A 14,328-nucleotide genomic window follows, 5' to 3' on the forward strand; every position below is an offset into this window, starting at 1 on the left:
ATTCTTTTTTTTTTCTGTTACCAAAAAGATTTAAACTGTTGCTTTTTGTTTTGCTTTTGACCCAATGTAGTTGATATAGCCATCATACTGTTGTGTATATATGTTACAATAGCTTAAAATTTCAATTTTTTTTTTGTTTCTCATGTATCTTGTCAATCTTTTCATGACAGTTTGCAGTTTACCTCTGAAATCATACTGTATTTTTTTTTGAGATGCAGTCTTGCTGTGTTGCCCAGGCTGGAGTGCAATGGCATGATCGTGGCTCACTGCAACCTCTGCCCCCTGGGTTCAAGCAATTCTCTGACTCAGCGTCCCGAGTAGCTGGGATTACAGGCACCTGCCACCATGCCCGGCTAATTTTTTTTGTATTTTTAGTAGAGACAGGGTTTCATCATGTTGGCCAGCTGGTCTTGAACTCCTGACCTTGTGATCCACCCACCTCAGCCTCCCAAAGTGCTGGGATTACAGGCGTGAGCCACTACACCCGGCCTGAAATCATACTGTATTTCTTTAAATGAAATACATCAGCATGTCAATACCTTATAGGAATTAGAGTAGTGACAGGCTATCTCATGATTCTTTTCTTTTTTCATTTTTATGTTTTATTGTAAAGTGACAACTTATACATATTTAGAGGGTATAGGGAATGATGTTATGATTTATAAATACAGTGTAGAATAATTTAATCAAGCTAGTTAACATGTATATTACCTCAAGTACTTAACATTTTTTAGAGTGAGAGTATTTCAAATTTACTATCTTAGAAACTTGGAAATGTACAGTACTCTATATTAACTATATTCACCATTCTCTGCAATAGACCTCAGAACACACTTTTGAGATTCGATGCTTCCTGGAGTTCGTATTTTATTTTAGCCACTCAGTTTTAATTCAGTCATAATTTTGCAATCTTTTAACTTCCTTTCATATGCTTAGCATTATCTCATGTATGTTAACCTACAAATTTACATCGATTAGTATGATTTATTTTGGTTTCTACAGTTTATGAAGTGTATTATAAATTCTTATTCTATTCTACAAGTTATTTACTGATTTTGATTCAAATTGGCTTAATGCCATCTATATATTTCTATTAAAATTAATTTGGTAGCTGGGCGTGGTGGCTCACGCCTGTAATCCTAACACTTTGGGAGGCCGAGGTGGGCGGATCACTAGGTCAGGAGATCAAGACCATCCTGACTAACACGGTGAAACCCCATCTCTACTGAAAAAATACAAAAAATTAGCTGGGCGTGGTGGCGGGCACCTGTAGTCCTAGCTACTCGGGAGGCTGAGGCAGGAGAATGGTGGGAACGTGGGAGGCAGAGCTTGCAGTGAGCCAAGATCACGCCACTGCACTCCAGCCTGGGTGACAGAGTGAGACTCCGTCTAAAAAAAAAAAAAGAAAAAAATTAATTTGGTAGTCAGCATCCTCCTTCTCATTCTATGACACAGATATTTTATTACAGTTATTTGAATGTGACCAGGGCTGATAGTAAAAAAACTTAACAATTAGTTTGGCACCGGCCAGGCCCATTAAAATGGCTTCTGGAGGTTCTTTGCTGTTCTAAGCCATACTCCATTAATTACTGGATCACGGGGAGGTCTTGTAGTCCTGGTTAGGGAAGTGGCAGAGAGCTCTTTGAAGGCTCAGGACAGAAGTTAGGTACCAACTGGAATGGAAGTGCTTCCCTATTCTATCAGACAATATAGCCTACCAATGCCTATCCCTTCATCAGCTCTGAGCTTAGCTTTAACTCAACAGGCAAATGGTAACTCAGCTGAGCTCTGTGAGATTCTGTAATGTTTACCTTCCCTACATGAGGCACACTCATCACACACCTGTGGCAAATGACTGATACCCTACCATAGCTACCGCTAACATCATATGATGTAATTGGCCTGACTACACCACCAGGCACATTCACATGGTCATAATACCTTAAGTTCCTTTACCTGCAAATGTTGCCCTCATCTTTTCCCTACCTGACATTTTTTTCTTTTTTTTTTTTTTTCATCTTCTTAACATAGTCTTTTTTTTTATTGTTATTATTATACTTTAGGTTTTAGGGTACATGTGCACAATGTGCAGGTTTGTTACATATGTATCCATGTGCCATGTTGATTTCCTGCACCCATTAACTCGTCATTTAGCATTAGGTATATCTCCTAATGCTGTCCCTCCCCCCTCCCCCAACCCCACAACAGTCCCCGGAGTGTGATGTTCCCCTTCCTGTGTCCATGAGTTCTCATTGTTCAATTCCCACCTATGAGTGAGAACATGTGGTGTTTGGTTTTTTGTCCTTGCGATAGTTTACTGAGAATGATGTTTACCAGTTTCATCCATGTCCCTACAAAGGACATGAAATCATCATTTTTTATGGCTGCATAGTATTCCATGGTATATATGTGCCACATTTTCTTAATCCAGTCTATCGTTGTTGGACATTTGGGTTGGTTCCAACTCTTTGCTATTGTGAATAGTGCCACAATAAACATACGTGTGCATTTGTCTTTATAGCAGCATGATTTATAATCCTTTGGGTATATACCCAGTAATGGGATGGCTGGGTCAAATGGTATTTCTAGTTCTAGATCCCTGAGGAATCACCACACTGACTTCCACAATGGTTGAACTAGTTTACAGTCCCACCAACAGTGTAAAAGTGTTCCTATTTCTCCACATCCTCTCCAGCACTTGTTGTTTCCTGACTTTTTAATGATGGCCATTCTAACTGGTGTGAGATGGTATCTCACTGTGGTTTTGATTTGTATTTCTCTGATGGCCAGTGATGATGAGCATTTCTTCATGTGTTTTTTGGCTGCATAAATGTCTTCTTTTGAGAAGTGTCTGTTCATGTCCTTTGCCCACTTTTTGATGGGGTTGTTTTTTTCTTGTAAATTTGTTTGAGTTCATTGTAGATTCTGGATATCAGCCCTTTGTCAGATGAGTAGGCTGCAAAAATTTTCTCCCATTCTGTAGGTTGCCTGTTCACTCTGATGGTAGTTTCTGTTGCTGTGCAGAAGCTCTTTAGTTTAATTAGATCCCATTTGTCAATTTTGGCTTTTGTTGCCATTGCTTTTGGTGTTTTAGACATGAAGTCCTTGCCCATGCCTATGTCCTGAATGGTATTGCCTAGGTTTTCTTGTAGTATTTTAATGGTTTTAGGTCTAACATGTAAGTCTTTAATCCATCTTGAATTAATTTTTGTATAAGGTGTAAGGAAGGGATCCAGTTTCAGCTCTCCACATATGGCTAGCCAGTTTTCCCAGCACCATTTATTAAATAGGGAATCCTTTCCCCGTTGCTTGTTTTTGTCAGGTTTGTCAAAGATCAGATAGTTGTATATATGCGGCATCATTTCTGAGGGCTCTGTTCTGTTCCATTGATCTATGTCTCTGTTGTGGTACCAGTACCATGCTGTTTTGGTTACTGTAGCCTTGTAGTATAGTTTGAAGTCAGGTAGCGTGATGCCTCCAGCTTTGTTCTTTTGGCTTAGGATTGACTTGGCGATGCAGGCTCTTTTTTGGTTCCATATGAACTTTAAAGTAGTTTTTTCCAATTCTGTGAAGAAAGTCATTGGTAGCTTGATGGGGATGGCATTGAATCTATAAATTACCTTGGGCAGTATGGCCATTTTCACAATATTGATTCTTCCAACCCATGAGCATGGAATGTTCTTCCATTTGTTTGTATCCTCTTTTATTTCATTGAGCAGTGGTTTTTAGTTCTCCTTGAAGAGGTCCTTCACATCCCTTGTAAGTTGGATTCCTAGGTATTTTATTCTCTTTGAAGCAATTGTGAATGGGAGTTCACTCATGATTTGGCTCTCTGTTTGTCTGTGATTGGTGTACAAGAATGCTTGTGATTTTTGTACATTGATTTTGTATCCTGAGACTTTGCTGAAGTTGCTAATCAGCTTAAGGAGATTTTGGGCTGAGACAATGGGGTTTTCTAGATATACAATCATGTCATCTGCAAAAAGAGACAATTTGACTTCCTCGTTTCCTAATTGAATACCCTTTATTTCCTTCTCCTGCCTGATTGCTCTGACCAGAGCTTCCAGCACTATGTTGAATAGGAGTGGTGAGAGAGGGCATCCCTGTCTTGTGCCAGTTTTCAGAGGGAATGCTTCCAGTTTTTGCCCATTCAGTATGATATTGGCTGTGGGTTTGTCATAGATAGCTCTTATTATTTTGAGATACGTTCCATCAATACCTAATTTATTGAGAGTTTTTAGCATGAAGGTTGTTGAATTTTGTCAAAGGCCTTTTCTGCATCTATTGAGATAATCATGTGGTTTTTGTCTTTGGTTCTGTTTATATGCTGGATTACATTTATTGATTTGCGTATGTTGAACCAGCCTTGCATCCCAGGGATGAAGCCCACTTGATTATGGTGGATAAGCTTTTTGATGTGCTGCTGGATTCGTTTTGCCAGTATTTTATTGAGGATTTTTGCATCAATGTTCATGAAGGATATTGGTCTGAAATTCTCTTTTTTGGTTATGTCTCTGCCAGGCTTTGGTATCAGGACGATGCTGGCTTCATAAAATGTGTTAGGGAGGATTCCCTCTTTTTCTATCAATTGGAATAGTTTCAGAAGGAATGGTACCAGTTCCTCCTTGTACCTCTGGTAGAATTCAGCTGTGAATCCATCAGGTCCTGGACTCTTTTTGGTTGGTAAGCTATTGATTATTGCCACAATTTCAGAACCTGTTATTGATCTATTCAGAGATTCAACTTCTTCCTGGTTTAGTCTTGGGAGGGTGTATTTCTCAAGGAATTTATCCATTTCTTCTAGATTTTCTAGTTTATTTGCATAGAGGTGTTTGTAGTATTCTCTGATGGTAGATTGTATTTCTGTGGGATCGGTGGTGATATCCCCTTTTTCATTTTTTATTGCATCTATTTGATTCTTCTCTCTTTTCTTCTTTATTAGTCTTGCTAGCGGTCTATCAATTTTGTTGATCTTTTCAAAAAACCAGCTCCTGGATTCATTAATTTTTTGAAGGGTTTTTTGTGTCTCTATTTCCTTCAGTTTTGCCCTGATTTTAGTTATTTCTAGCCTTCTGCTAGCTTTTGAATGTGTTTATTTTTGCTTTTCTAGTTCTTTTAATTGTGATGTTAGGGTGTCAATTTTGGATCTTTCCTGCTTTCTCTTGTGGGCATTTAGTGCTATAAATTTCCCTCTACACACTGCTTTGAACGTGTCCCAGAGATTCTGGTATGTTGTGTCTTTGTTCTCGTTGGTTTCAAAGAACATCTTTATTTCTGCCTTCATTTCATTATGTACCCAGTAGTCATTCAGGAGCAGGTTGTTCAGTTTCCATGTAGTTGAGCGATTTTGAGTGAGTTTCTTAATCCTGAGTTCTAGTTCGATTGCACTGTGGTCTGAGAGACAGTTTGTTATAATTTCTGTTCTTTTACATTTGCTGAGGAGAGCTTTACTTCCAACTATGTGGTCAATTTTGGAATAGGTGTGGTGTGGTGCTGAAAAAAATGTATATTCTGTTGATTTGGGGTGGAGAGTTCTGTAGATGTCTATTAGGTCCACTTCGTGCAGAGCTGAGTTCAATTCCTGGATATCCTTGTTAACTTTCCGTCTCGTTGATCTGTCTAATGTTGACAGTGGGGTGTTAAAATCTCCCATTATTATTGTGTGGGAGTTTAAGTCCCTTTGTAGGTCACTCAGGACTTTCTTTATGAATCTGGGTGCTCCTGTGTTGGGTGTATATATATTTAGGATAGTTAGCTCTTCTTGTTGAATTGATCCCTTTACCATTATGTAATGGCCATCTTTGTCCCTTTTGATCTTTGTTGGTTTAAAGTCTATTTTATCAGAGACTAGGATTGCAACCCCTGCCTTTTTTTGTTTTCCATTTGCTTGATAGATCTTCCTCCATCCCTTTATTTTGAGTCTATGTGTGTCTCTGCACGTGAGATGGGTTTCCTGAATACAGCACACTGATGGGTCCTGACTCCTCATCTAGTTTTCCAGTCTGTGTCTTTTAATTGGAGCAGTTAGCCCATTTACATTTAACGTTAATATTGTTATGTGTGAATCTGATCCTGTCATTATGATGTTAGTTGTTTATTTTGCTCATTAGTTGATGCAGTTTCATCCTAGCCTCGATGGTCTTTACAATTTGGCATGTTTTTGCAGTGGCTGGTACTGGTTGTTCCTTTCCATATTTAGTGCTTCCTTCAGGAGCTCTTTTAGGGCAGGCCTGGTGGTGACAAAATCACTCAGTGTTTGCTTGTCTGTAAAGGATTTTATTTCTCCTTCACTTATGAAGCTTAGTTTGGCTGGATATGAAATTCTAGGTTAAAATTCTTTTCTTAAGAATGTTGAATATCGGCCCCCACTCTCTTCTGGCTTGTAGAGTTTCTGCCGAGAGATCAGCTGTTAGTCTGATGGGCTTCCCTTTGTGGGTAACCCGACCTTTCTCTCTGGCTGCCCTTAACATTTTTTCCTTCATTTCAACTTTGGTGAATGTGACAATTATGTGTCTTGGAGTTGCTCTTCTCGAGGAGTATCTTTGTGGCGTTCTCTGTATTTCCTGAATCTGAATGTTGGCCTGCCTTGCTAGATTGGGGAAGTTCTCCTGGATAATATCTTGCAGAGTGTTTTCCAACTTGGTTCCATTCTCCCCGTCATTTTCAGGTACACCAATCAGACGTAGGTTTGGTCTTTTCACATAGTCCCAAATTTCTTGGAGGCTTTGTTCATTTCTTTTTATTCTTTTTTCTCTAAACTTCCCTTCTCGCTTCATTTCATTCATTTCATCTTCCATCAGCGATACCCTTTCTTCCAGTTGATCGCATCTGCTACTGAGGCTTCTGCAATCTTCGCATAGTTCTCGAAACTTGGCTTTCAGCTCCATCAGCTCCTTTAAGCCCTTCTCTCCATTGGTTATTCTAGTTATCCATTCTTCTAATTTTTTTTCACGGTTTTTAACTTCTTTGCTATTGTTTTGAATTTCCTCCCGTAGCTCAGAGTAGTTTGATCATCTGAAGCCTTCTTCTCTCAACTCGTCAAAGTCATCCTCCATCCAGCTTTGTTCCGTTGCTGGCGAGGAACTGCATTCCTTTGGAGGAGGAGAGGTGCTCTGCTTTTTAGAGTTTCCAGTTTTTCTGCTCTGTTTTTTCCCCATCTTTGTGGTTTTATCTACTTTTGGTCTTTGATGATGGTGAGGTACAGATGGGTTTTTGGTGTGGATGTCCTTTCTGTTTGTTAGTTTTCCTTCTACCAGACAGGACCCTCAGCTGCAGGTCTGTTGGAGTTTACTAGAGGTCCACTCCAGACCCTGTTTGGCTGGGTGTCAGCAGCGGTGGCTGCAGAACAGTGGATTTTTGTGAGACCACAAATTCAGCTGTCTGATAGTTCCTCTGGAAGTTTTGTCTCAGAGGAGTACCCGGCCGAGTGAGGTGTCAGTCTGTCCCTACTGGGGGGGTGCCTCCCAGTTAGGCTGCTCAGGGGTGAGGGACCCACTTTAGGTGGCAGTCTGTGGGTTCTCAGATCTCCAGCTGCGTGCTAGGAGAACCACTACTCTCTTCAAAGCTGTCAGTCAGACAGGGACATTTAAGTCTGTGGAGGTTCCTGCTGAATTTTTGTTTGTCTGTGCCCTGCCCCCAGAGGTGAAGCCTACAGAGTCAGGCAGGCCTCCTTGAGCTGTGGTGGGCTCCACCCAGTTCGAGCTTCCTGGCTGCTTTGTTTACCTAAGCAAGCCTGGGCAATGGCGGGCGCCCCTCCCCCAGCCTCGCTGCCGCCTTGCAGCTTGATCTCAGAGTGCTGTCCTAGCAATCAGTGAGACTCCGTGGGCATAGGACCCTCTGAGCCAGGTGCGGGACACAATCTCCTAGTGTGCCATTTTCCAGGCCCGTTGGAAAAGCGCAGTATTAGGGTGGGACTGACCCGATATTCCAGGTGCCATCTGTTACCCCTTTCTTTGACTAGGAAAGGGAACTTCCTGACCCCTTGCGCTTCCCGAGTGAGGCAATGCCTCGCCCTGCTTCGGCTCGCGCACGGCGCACTTCACCGACTGTCCTGCACCCACTGTTTGGCACTGCCTAGTGAGATGAAACTGGTACCTCAAACAGAAATGCAGAAATCACCCGTCTTCTCTGTCGCTCAGGCTGGGAGCTGTAGACCGGAGCTGTTCCTATTCGGCCATCTTGGCTCCACCCAACCTGACATTTTTTTCTTAATAATATTTCTCACTTAACTGGATAATTAATTTTGCTGCATCCACCTACCTTTATAATCTTTTCATGTTTAGCTTTTAGAACAAACTTTCTGAGTAAGTCAGGGAAAAAATAGTTTATTTAGTTTTGATTTTGATCATTGGCACATTACAAGTCTGGAATTATTTTACTAGAAATTTGAAATCAAATTTGTTATTGTAAATGTGACAAGGGAAGTGTTATTTTCATTAGAATCATGCTAGTTGCTATTGCCGTGGAAAAGGAAATGAGGGTTCTGCTTTGATAGTCTTGTAATCTACTTGAAGAGCCCAAATCCTCACTTGAGGTGACAAGAAAACAATTGCTGCCAAAGATAAAAAGTCAATGTCAGATTCTGATACCAGGCTACGAAGTGATTGTAGTGATTAATTGGTGAGGATGAGGATTGGCAGTCTGAAACAAAACACACATGAGACCCTAGGACAAATGTAGCCCATCACTTGCATGTCCCTAATAAAGGGGCTCCACATTTACTTTAAGACCAGGGAAATGGTCTGGGGGCTGATGACTACTAGTTCTTCCCTATCAGGACAGTTCAGTGGTTTTCTGTTTCCTTAACCCAACCTACTCCCTAATTTCAGAAGTTCTGTCTCCTTAGAATGCCAGGAATCAGGTTTCAGGGTGATGGGTACACATGATAATATGGTTTGGCTCTGTGTCCCCACTCAGTTCTCATCTCCAATTGTAATCCCTCAAATCCCCATGTGTCAAGGGTGGGATCTGGTGGGAGATGATTGGATCATGGGGGCAGTTTCCCCCATGCTGTTCTTGTGATAGTGAGTGAGTTCTCAGGAGATGTGATGGTTTAAAAATAGCACTTCCTTTGCTGTCTTGTCTCCTGCCACCATATATGACGTGCTTTGCTTCCCCTTCCACCGTGATTGTAAGTTTGCTGAGGCCTCCCCAGACATGCAAAACTGTGAATCAATTAAACCTCTTTTGTTTATAAATTACCTAGTCTCAGGTAGCATCTTTATAGCAGCATAAAAATGAACTAATACACATGGTTTTTGAGGCTGATTGCTTTAGGATCATTACTTCTAGGATCAATGCAAAACTGGGCCATGGAGAATAGAAAGCAGTCAGAACTATGCACTGGTATTTCTCTAGTCTGAGAAGCTGGCTTAGTTGCTGCCTAGGATTTGAAATGATGATTTCTGTATAGTATGAACCCTAGTTTTGTTCCAGTTTAAACATTTCTTTTTTAGTATAATGGTACCTGTAATCTCAAGTGTTGCTTAGGAAAGTTTCTGATACCCAGAGATGCTCAGGAGTTCCTTAATATTTCCGTTTTGTTCTGGGGCAAATAGCTTCATGGATAGCATAGATGGTCTTTTAGTCAAACCTCTTATGTGAAGGTAAATCTGTTGAACAGAGTTCATTTATTTGACAAGTATTTATTCAACACTTGCCATATGCTCAGTTCTGTTCTTGGAGCTGGGGATACAGTAGTGAATAAAAGTTGTTGCTCTAGAAGGGCTTACATTCTTTGGGGGATATATAGCCTTAAAACAGATATCTAAAATTTCAAGTACTGTCAAATGTAAAGTAGGATCTTAATAGGAAAATGAATATGTGTGTGTCGGGGAAAGAGTGGGATTTGATGTTTTATTTCTTTTCTTGTATTCCCAAACAGCCACCTTGATGTTATCACAGTTTAGTTTATTTTTAATAAAGATCTTTTAACAACTCTAGCTCCCCTCACCACCTGTGAATTTCTCACTTTTAAACCATCTGAGCTGGCAAGATTAGTGGAGCATGGGAGGTCTTTTAAATAATTCTTGAATATATTATAGCCCTCCATTCTTTTTTTCAGGGAGTGATCTTCACAATGGCATCATAGGATTCAGTGAGGAGTCCCAGAGTGGACTAGAACTCAGGGAAGGAGCTGATATGAGAAGATTGCACCTTATTGTCACAAGACAGCCAAACAGGTATGTGTATATATAGTATACGGAAGACATAACATTCTGTGTGTCTGTACAAATCTAATTTCAATTCATACAATGGTAGAGGCAGGGTAAGATAGAAGGAAGTAGTGTGGAATTTGGCATGTCTTCAGACGCTCTATTTCTTAATGTGATCATGATATTTCATTTATGATCATAACTTAGGGTTACCTTGAGTATTTTATACTTCATGAAGTACCATACAAATATCAGATAGGTAGGCCATCGCTTCATCATATTGCCTATTATCTGCTCACTCTACATACATACCATTTTCCTGTGAGGAAAACTTGGAGTACCAAAACTTTGTTTGCAACTTAAAACTGTATAGTAGCATCTTTGGATGCTCATCACATACATGTGCTTTGTATGCACACATGCCCATGTGTATATATTACATGTTCCATTTTGGGCCTAAATAATCTGTGAGAATGTAGGTCTCCCTTTGCCCTGTTTTACAATAACAACCATTATGAGTGGAAGTGTCGTTTCTTTAGAAAAATTCTTTTTAAAAGAGAAATGAGGAACATTTACTTGCTTTTAGGAACTCCCTATAATTCTCATTTTCACATTTTTTGGACATAATAGAAAAATATTATTTGTTTTTACATTCCTTACACAGAGTATCAGGATACTTATTCATTATTGAATGGAGTGTAGTCAAAGAAAACCACATAAGCCCTGAGGCTTAATTCTCTTATCTGTAGTGAGGAAAACTGGTCATTTTCAGCATCATCAGTGGTAAAGTAAGTGCTATACTTTGGATGAAGAGGTACCATTTGGCACAGTGATAATAAACTCTATTACATGGGGATGACACCCTCTGTTAAGGCATTGGGTGGGTTTCTTGCTCACAGGGCCTTTGAAGATGTCAAGGTCTTTTGGCGAGTCACACTTAACAAAACAGTCATCATGCTCCAAAAGGATGGGGTAAACCTGATGGAGGAACTTCAGTCTGTGTCAGGGACCACAACCTGTACAACGGGTCAAACAAAATGCTTTATCAGCATTGAACTCAAACCAGAGAAGGTAAGAAATGAAGAGACACACTAGTGTCAACTTCTAATTATATTTCTTTAGAATTAATCATTTTAAAACCACTATTGAAACTTACACATTGTTGATATGGAGATTCTTTGTGTTTTTCTTAGCCATAATGTCTAAATCTCTTTGCCGACAACAGACTTTAGACAGACTTGATTACATTATGGAATTTTGTAAATAAACTTGTCATTTTTCTATTTTATTGTTTCTTGCCATTCTAAAATAACAACCATGTAGGTTTAACTTCTTCTTTTATTTGTATTCTTGGTACAATTCTTTCCTTTTCTAGAAATAAATGTCTTATTCACAATTCTTTTTATTAACCCCTTCCTACTTACATACAAAGAAAAAGGTGTTTATCATTGCTTAATAAATGAACACATGCTTAATAAAAGATATGTCTTGATATGCTAACTCTTCTACACATTAAAATTAATAAAATATTAAGTATATACTGTTAGAATCACATTTATCTTGCATGCTATCTTCTTATATAATGATAACATTTCTTCTTTCAGTATCACTATAAATGCAAATTCAAATAATTTTTATTACTTAGTAAGTGATTTTCTTTTTGGTATTCAAATAGTCATGGCATGTCCACTGATAGTCTTATTAAGCTGGTCTTTTGTCTTTTCAATATTACTTTTAAAATATCTGGAAGCATACTTGCTTTATAGCAATAACAAGTATTCTAGAGCTGCCTTGATTTTTTCCCTAATGTAAGAAAGCCAATTAACTAGTGTCAAAGGACTTGATTTCTTTGATCAGAAAGGATTTTAGAGATCTACATGTATGTACTAGAGCTATATAGGAAAGTTGATGCAGGCAAATGTGTTGCTGTTGTGGCCACCTTGGTGGTGGTAGCACTAGAAAATATATTTTCCTTAAGGCCTTGAATCCCCACTCTTTTTTTCGTAGTTTAACATATCACATCATTGTTTTTTTTGCTTTTCTTGAGTTGAGTTATCATCAGCTACTAAAACTTTCTGTAACACTGACAATGAGGAACTGAAATTTCAACATTTAAGTACTCAATACTTGATCAAATATCAAGACATTTGCTCATATAGTATGTCCTCGCTTCAGGTCCTCAGTAGGCTCTTGGAAACTGCAACCTTATGTGAAACAATGTGCTGTACAATGAAACCAATTTTACCATAGACTAATTGATATAAACAACAGTTGAGTTCCTAATACACACAGTATGTCCTTTCATTTAAAGTTACTGTTTCCAAGAAACTGTCATGGTTAAGTGAAGACTTACTGTATTCTACTTGAAAACATTTAAACCCCTCTTCATGCATTTCTTCCAAATATTTTTATGCTTCCATCAACCCTCTCAACCCCATATTTCTTTTTTTTTCTTTTTTGAGATGGAGTCTTGCTGTGTTGCCCAGGCTGCAGTGCAGTGCTGCAATCTCAGCTCACTGCAACCTCCACCTCCTGAGTTCAAGTGATTCTCATGCCTCAGCCTCCTGAGTAGCCGGGATTATAGGTGCACACCACCATGCCCGGCTAATTTTTGTATTTTTAGTAGAGAAGGGGTTTCACCCTGTTGGCCTGGCTAATCTCGAACTTCTAGCCTCAAGCAGTCCACCCACCTTGACCTCCCAAAATGCTGGGATTATAGGCATGAGTCACTGTGCTCAGCCTCCATATTTCTTAACTATAGCTTTCTCTTAATCAAAATACCACTTTCTCCATGATGCCTCCCATGAAACCTCTAGTTGGAATTGATTCTCTAAATTTATGAAACATTATCTGTACTTTTCTTATGGAAGTTATCTGTTATATGCAGTGTTACAACTTATGCATAGTTTATATAGACTGTAAGACTGTTAGCTGTTCAGAAATTAGAATACGGTTTTACATTCTCCATAAATATGTTTTGCTTGCATGAATTACTAAAAATTATATTCTGCATTTTATCTCAAATAAGATTTTTGGTGAATTAGAATACTGATACGATCTCATTAGACTTTAAACATCTGTCTCGTACAGTAGATGTTAACCTTGTAATTCTAAGAAGAGAGAGGAGAAGAGCCATCAGGAGTGGGCTTGGGCAAGCTGAATAAAGAGAAATAGGAAAGTTAAATATAGATGGGGTTAGGGAAGACTGCTTCCTCTGAGCTTGCCCTCCTTGTGGAAGAATATATAACTAAGGGTAAGAGAATGTTGTATGCAATGCATGGGATGCTAACTGTATATATTCGTTTTCCTAACTAGAGAAATGCTACTGAGCCCATCATCAAATAGTTTCAGTTAGGTAAGAGAAAAAAATTAATCACACCTCTTCTTTCTCTTTCACATATGATATTCAAATCATAGAGTTTTCTTCTACATTCTGAGAAGCAGCTAATCTTCAAGACATTTTTTCCCTCATTATCTTTTCACCTGTTAAAAGGCAAGGTACAAGCAAGGTTAATATACATTCTAGTTTCATTAAGAGGGAATTTAAAAAGAGAGAAGATGAAAGATGATTATTTTCTCATGAAAATGAAAAAGTGTTTTTCAAAAAGTACTATGAACTTTTGATACACATTTTAACATTTTACATTTTATGAGTAGAAGGGAACTTATTACTCATCCAGTTCAAATTGTTTTTATGTCAGATAAACTGAAACCTAATGATACACACAACACATGTTCTGTGACAATATTCTTCTGTAGTGGGCTTTGAGAAATTATTTGGAGGTCCTAGTAGAGCCACCCAATTATTGCTAGACTTTTGACCTAAGCACCATCTTCTTCATTTTTTGTCAAAGGAAAGACGTCAGTTACCCTGAACTTATTCTTGGACTCACTGGAGTCAGTATAAGAGTTAGGGTTAATGGAAGTATAAGAGTTAGGGATAATGGAAGACTTTGGTTCAAATATTAACTCTTCTACCAATTAGCTGGGTGACATTGGACAGGTTGCTTAGCCTTCCTGAGCCCCCCGGTTTAACAGGATTAATAATAGGGCTGTGAGGCAGGTGAAGAAAATAATGAAGGAGAAGTTCTTAGCACAGCTCTTGGCAGAGTTGGCCCTTCATAAGAGATGGTGAGTATTGCAATTATTCAGAATGGATGGAGATGGAGCCTGA

At 39.0% G+C, this 14,328-nt stretch overlaps 1 protein-coding gene across 1 annotated transcript in view; it reads left to right on the plus strand.

Moving 5' to 3' along the window:
- Positions 1–14,328, plus strand: part of ADGRV1 (adhesion G protein-coupled receptor V1) — a 602,359-nt gene that overhangs the window by 251,544 nt on the left and 336,487 nt on the right. Inside the window, exons 75-76 of the mRNA XM_003261601.2 lie at positions 10,064–10,181; positions 11,054–11,225. Of these exons, the coding sequence (XP_003261649.2) occupies positions 10,064–10,181; positions 11,054–11,225 (290 nt within the window). The remainder of the gene's footprint in view (positions 1–10,063; positions 10,182–11,053; positions 11,226–14,328) is intronic.

This window comes from Nomascus leucogenys, chromosome 2 (assembly GCF_006542625.1).
Source record: "Nomascus leucogenys isolate Asia chromosome 2, Asia_NLE_v1, whole genome shotgun sequence".
Lineage (NCBI taxonomy): Eukaryota > Metazoa > Chordata > Mammalia > Primates > Hylobatidae > Nomascus > Nomascus leucogenys.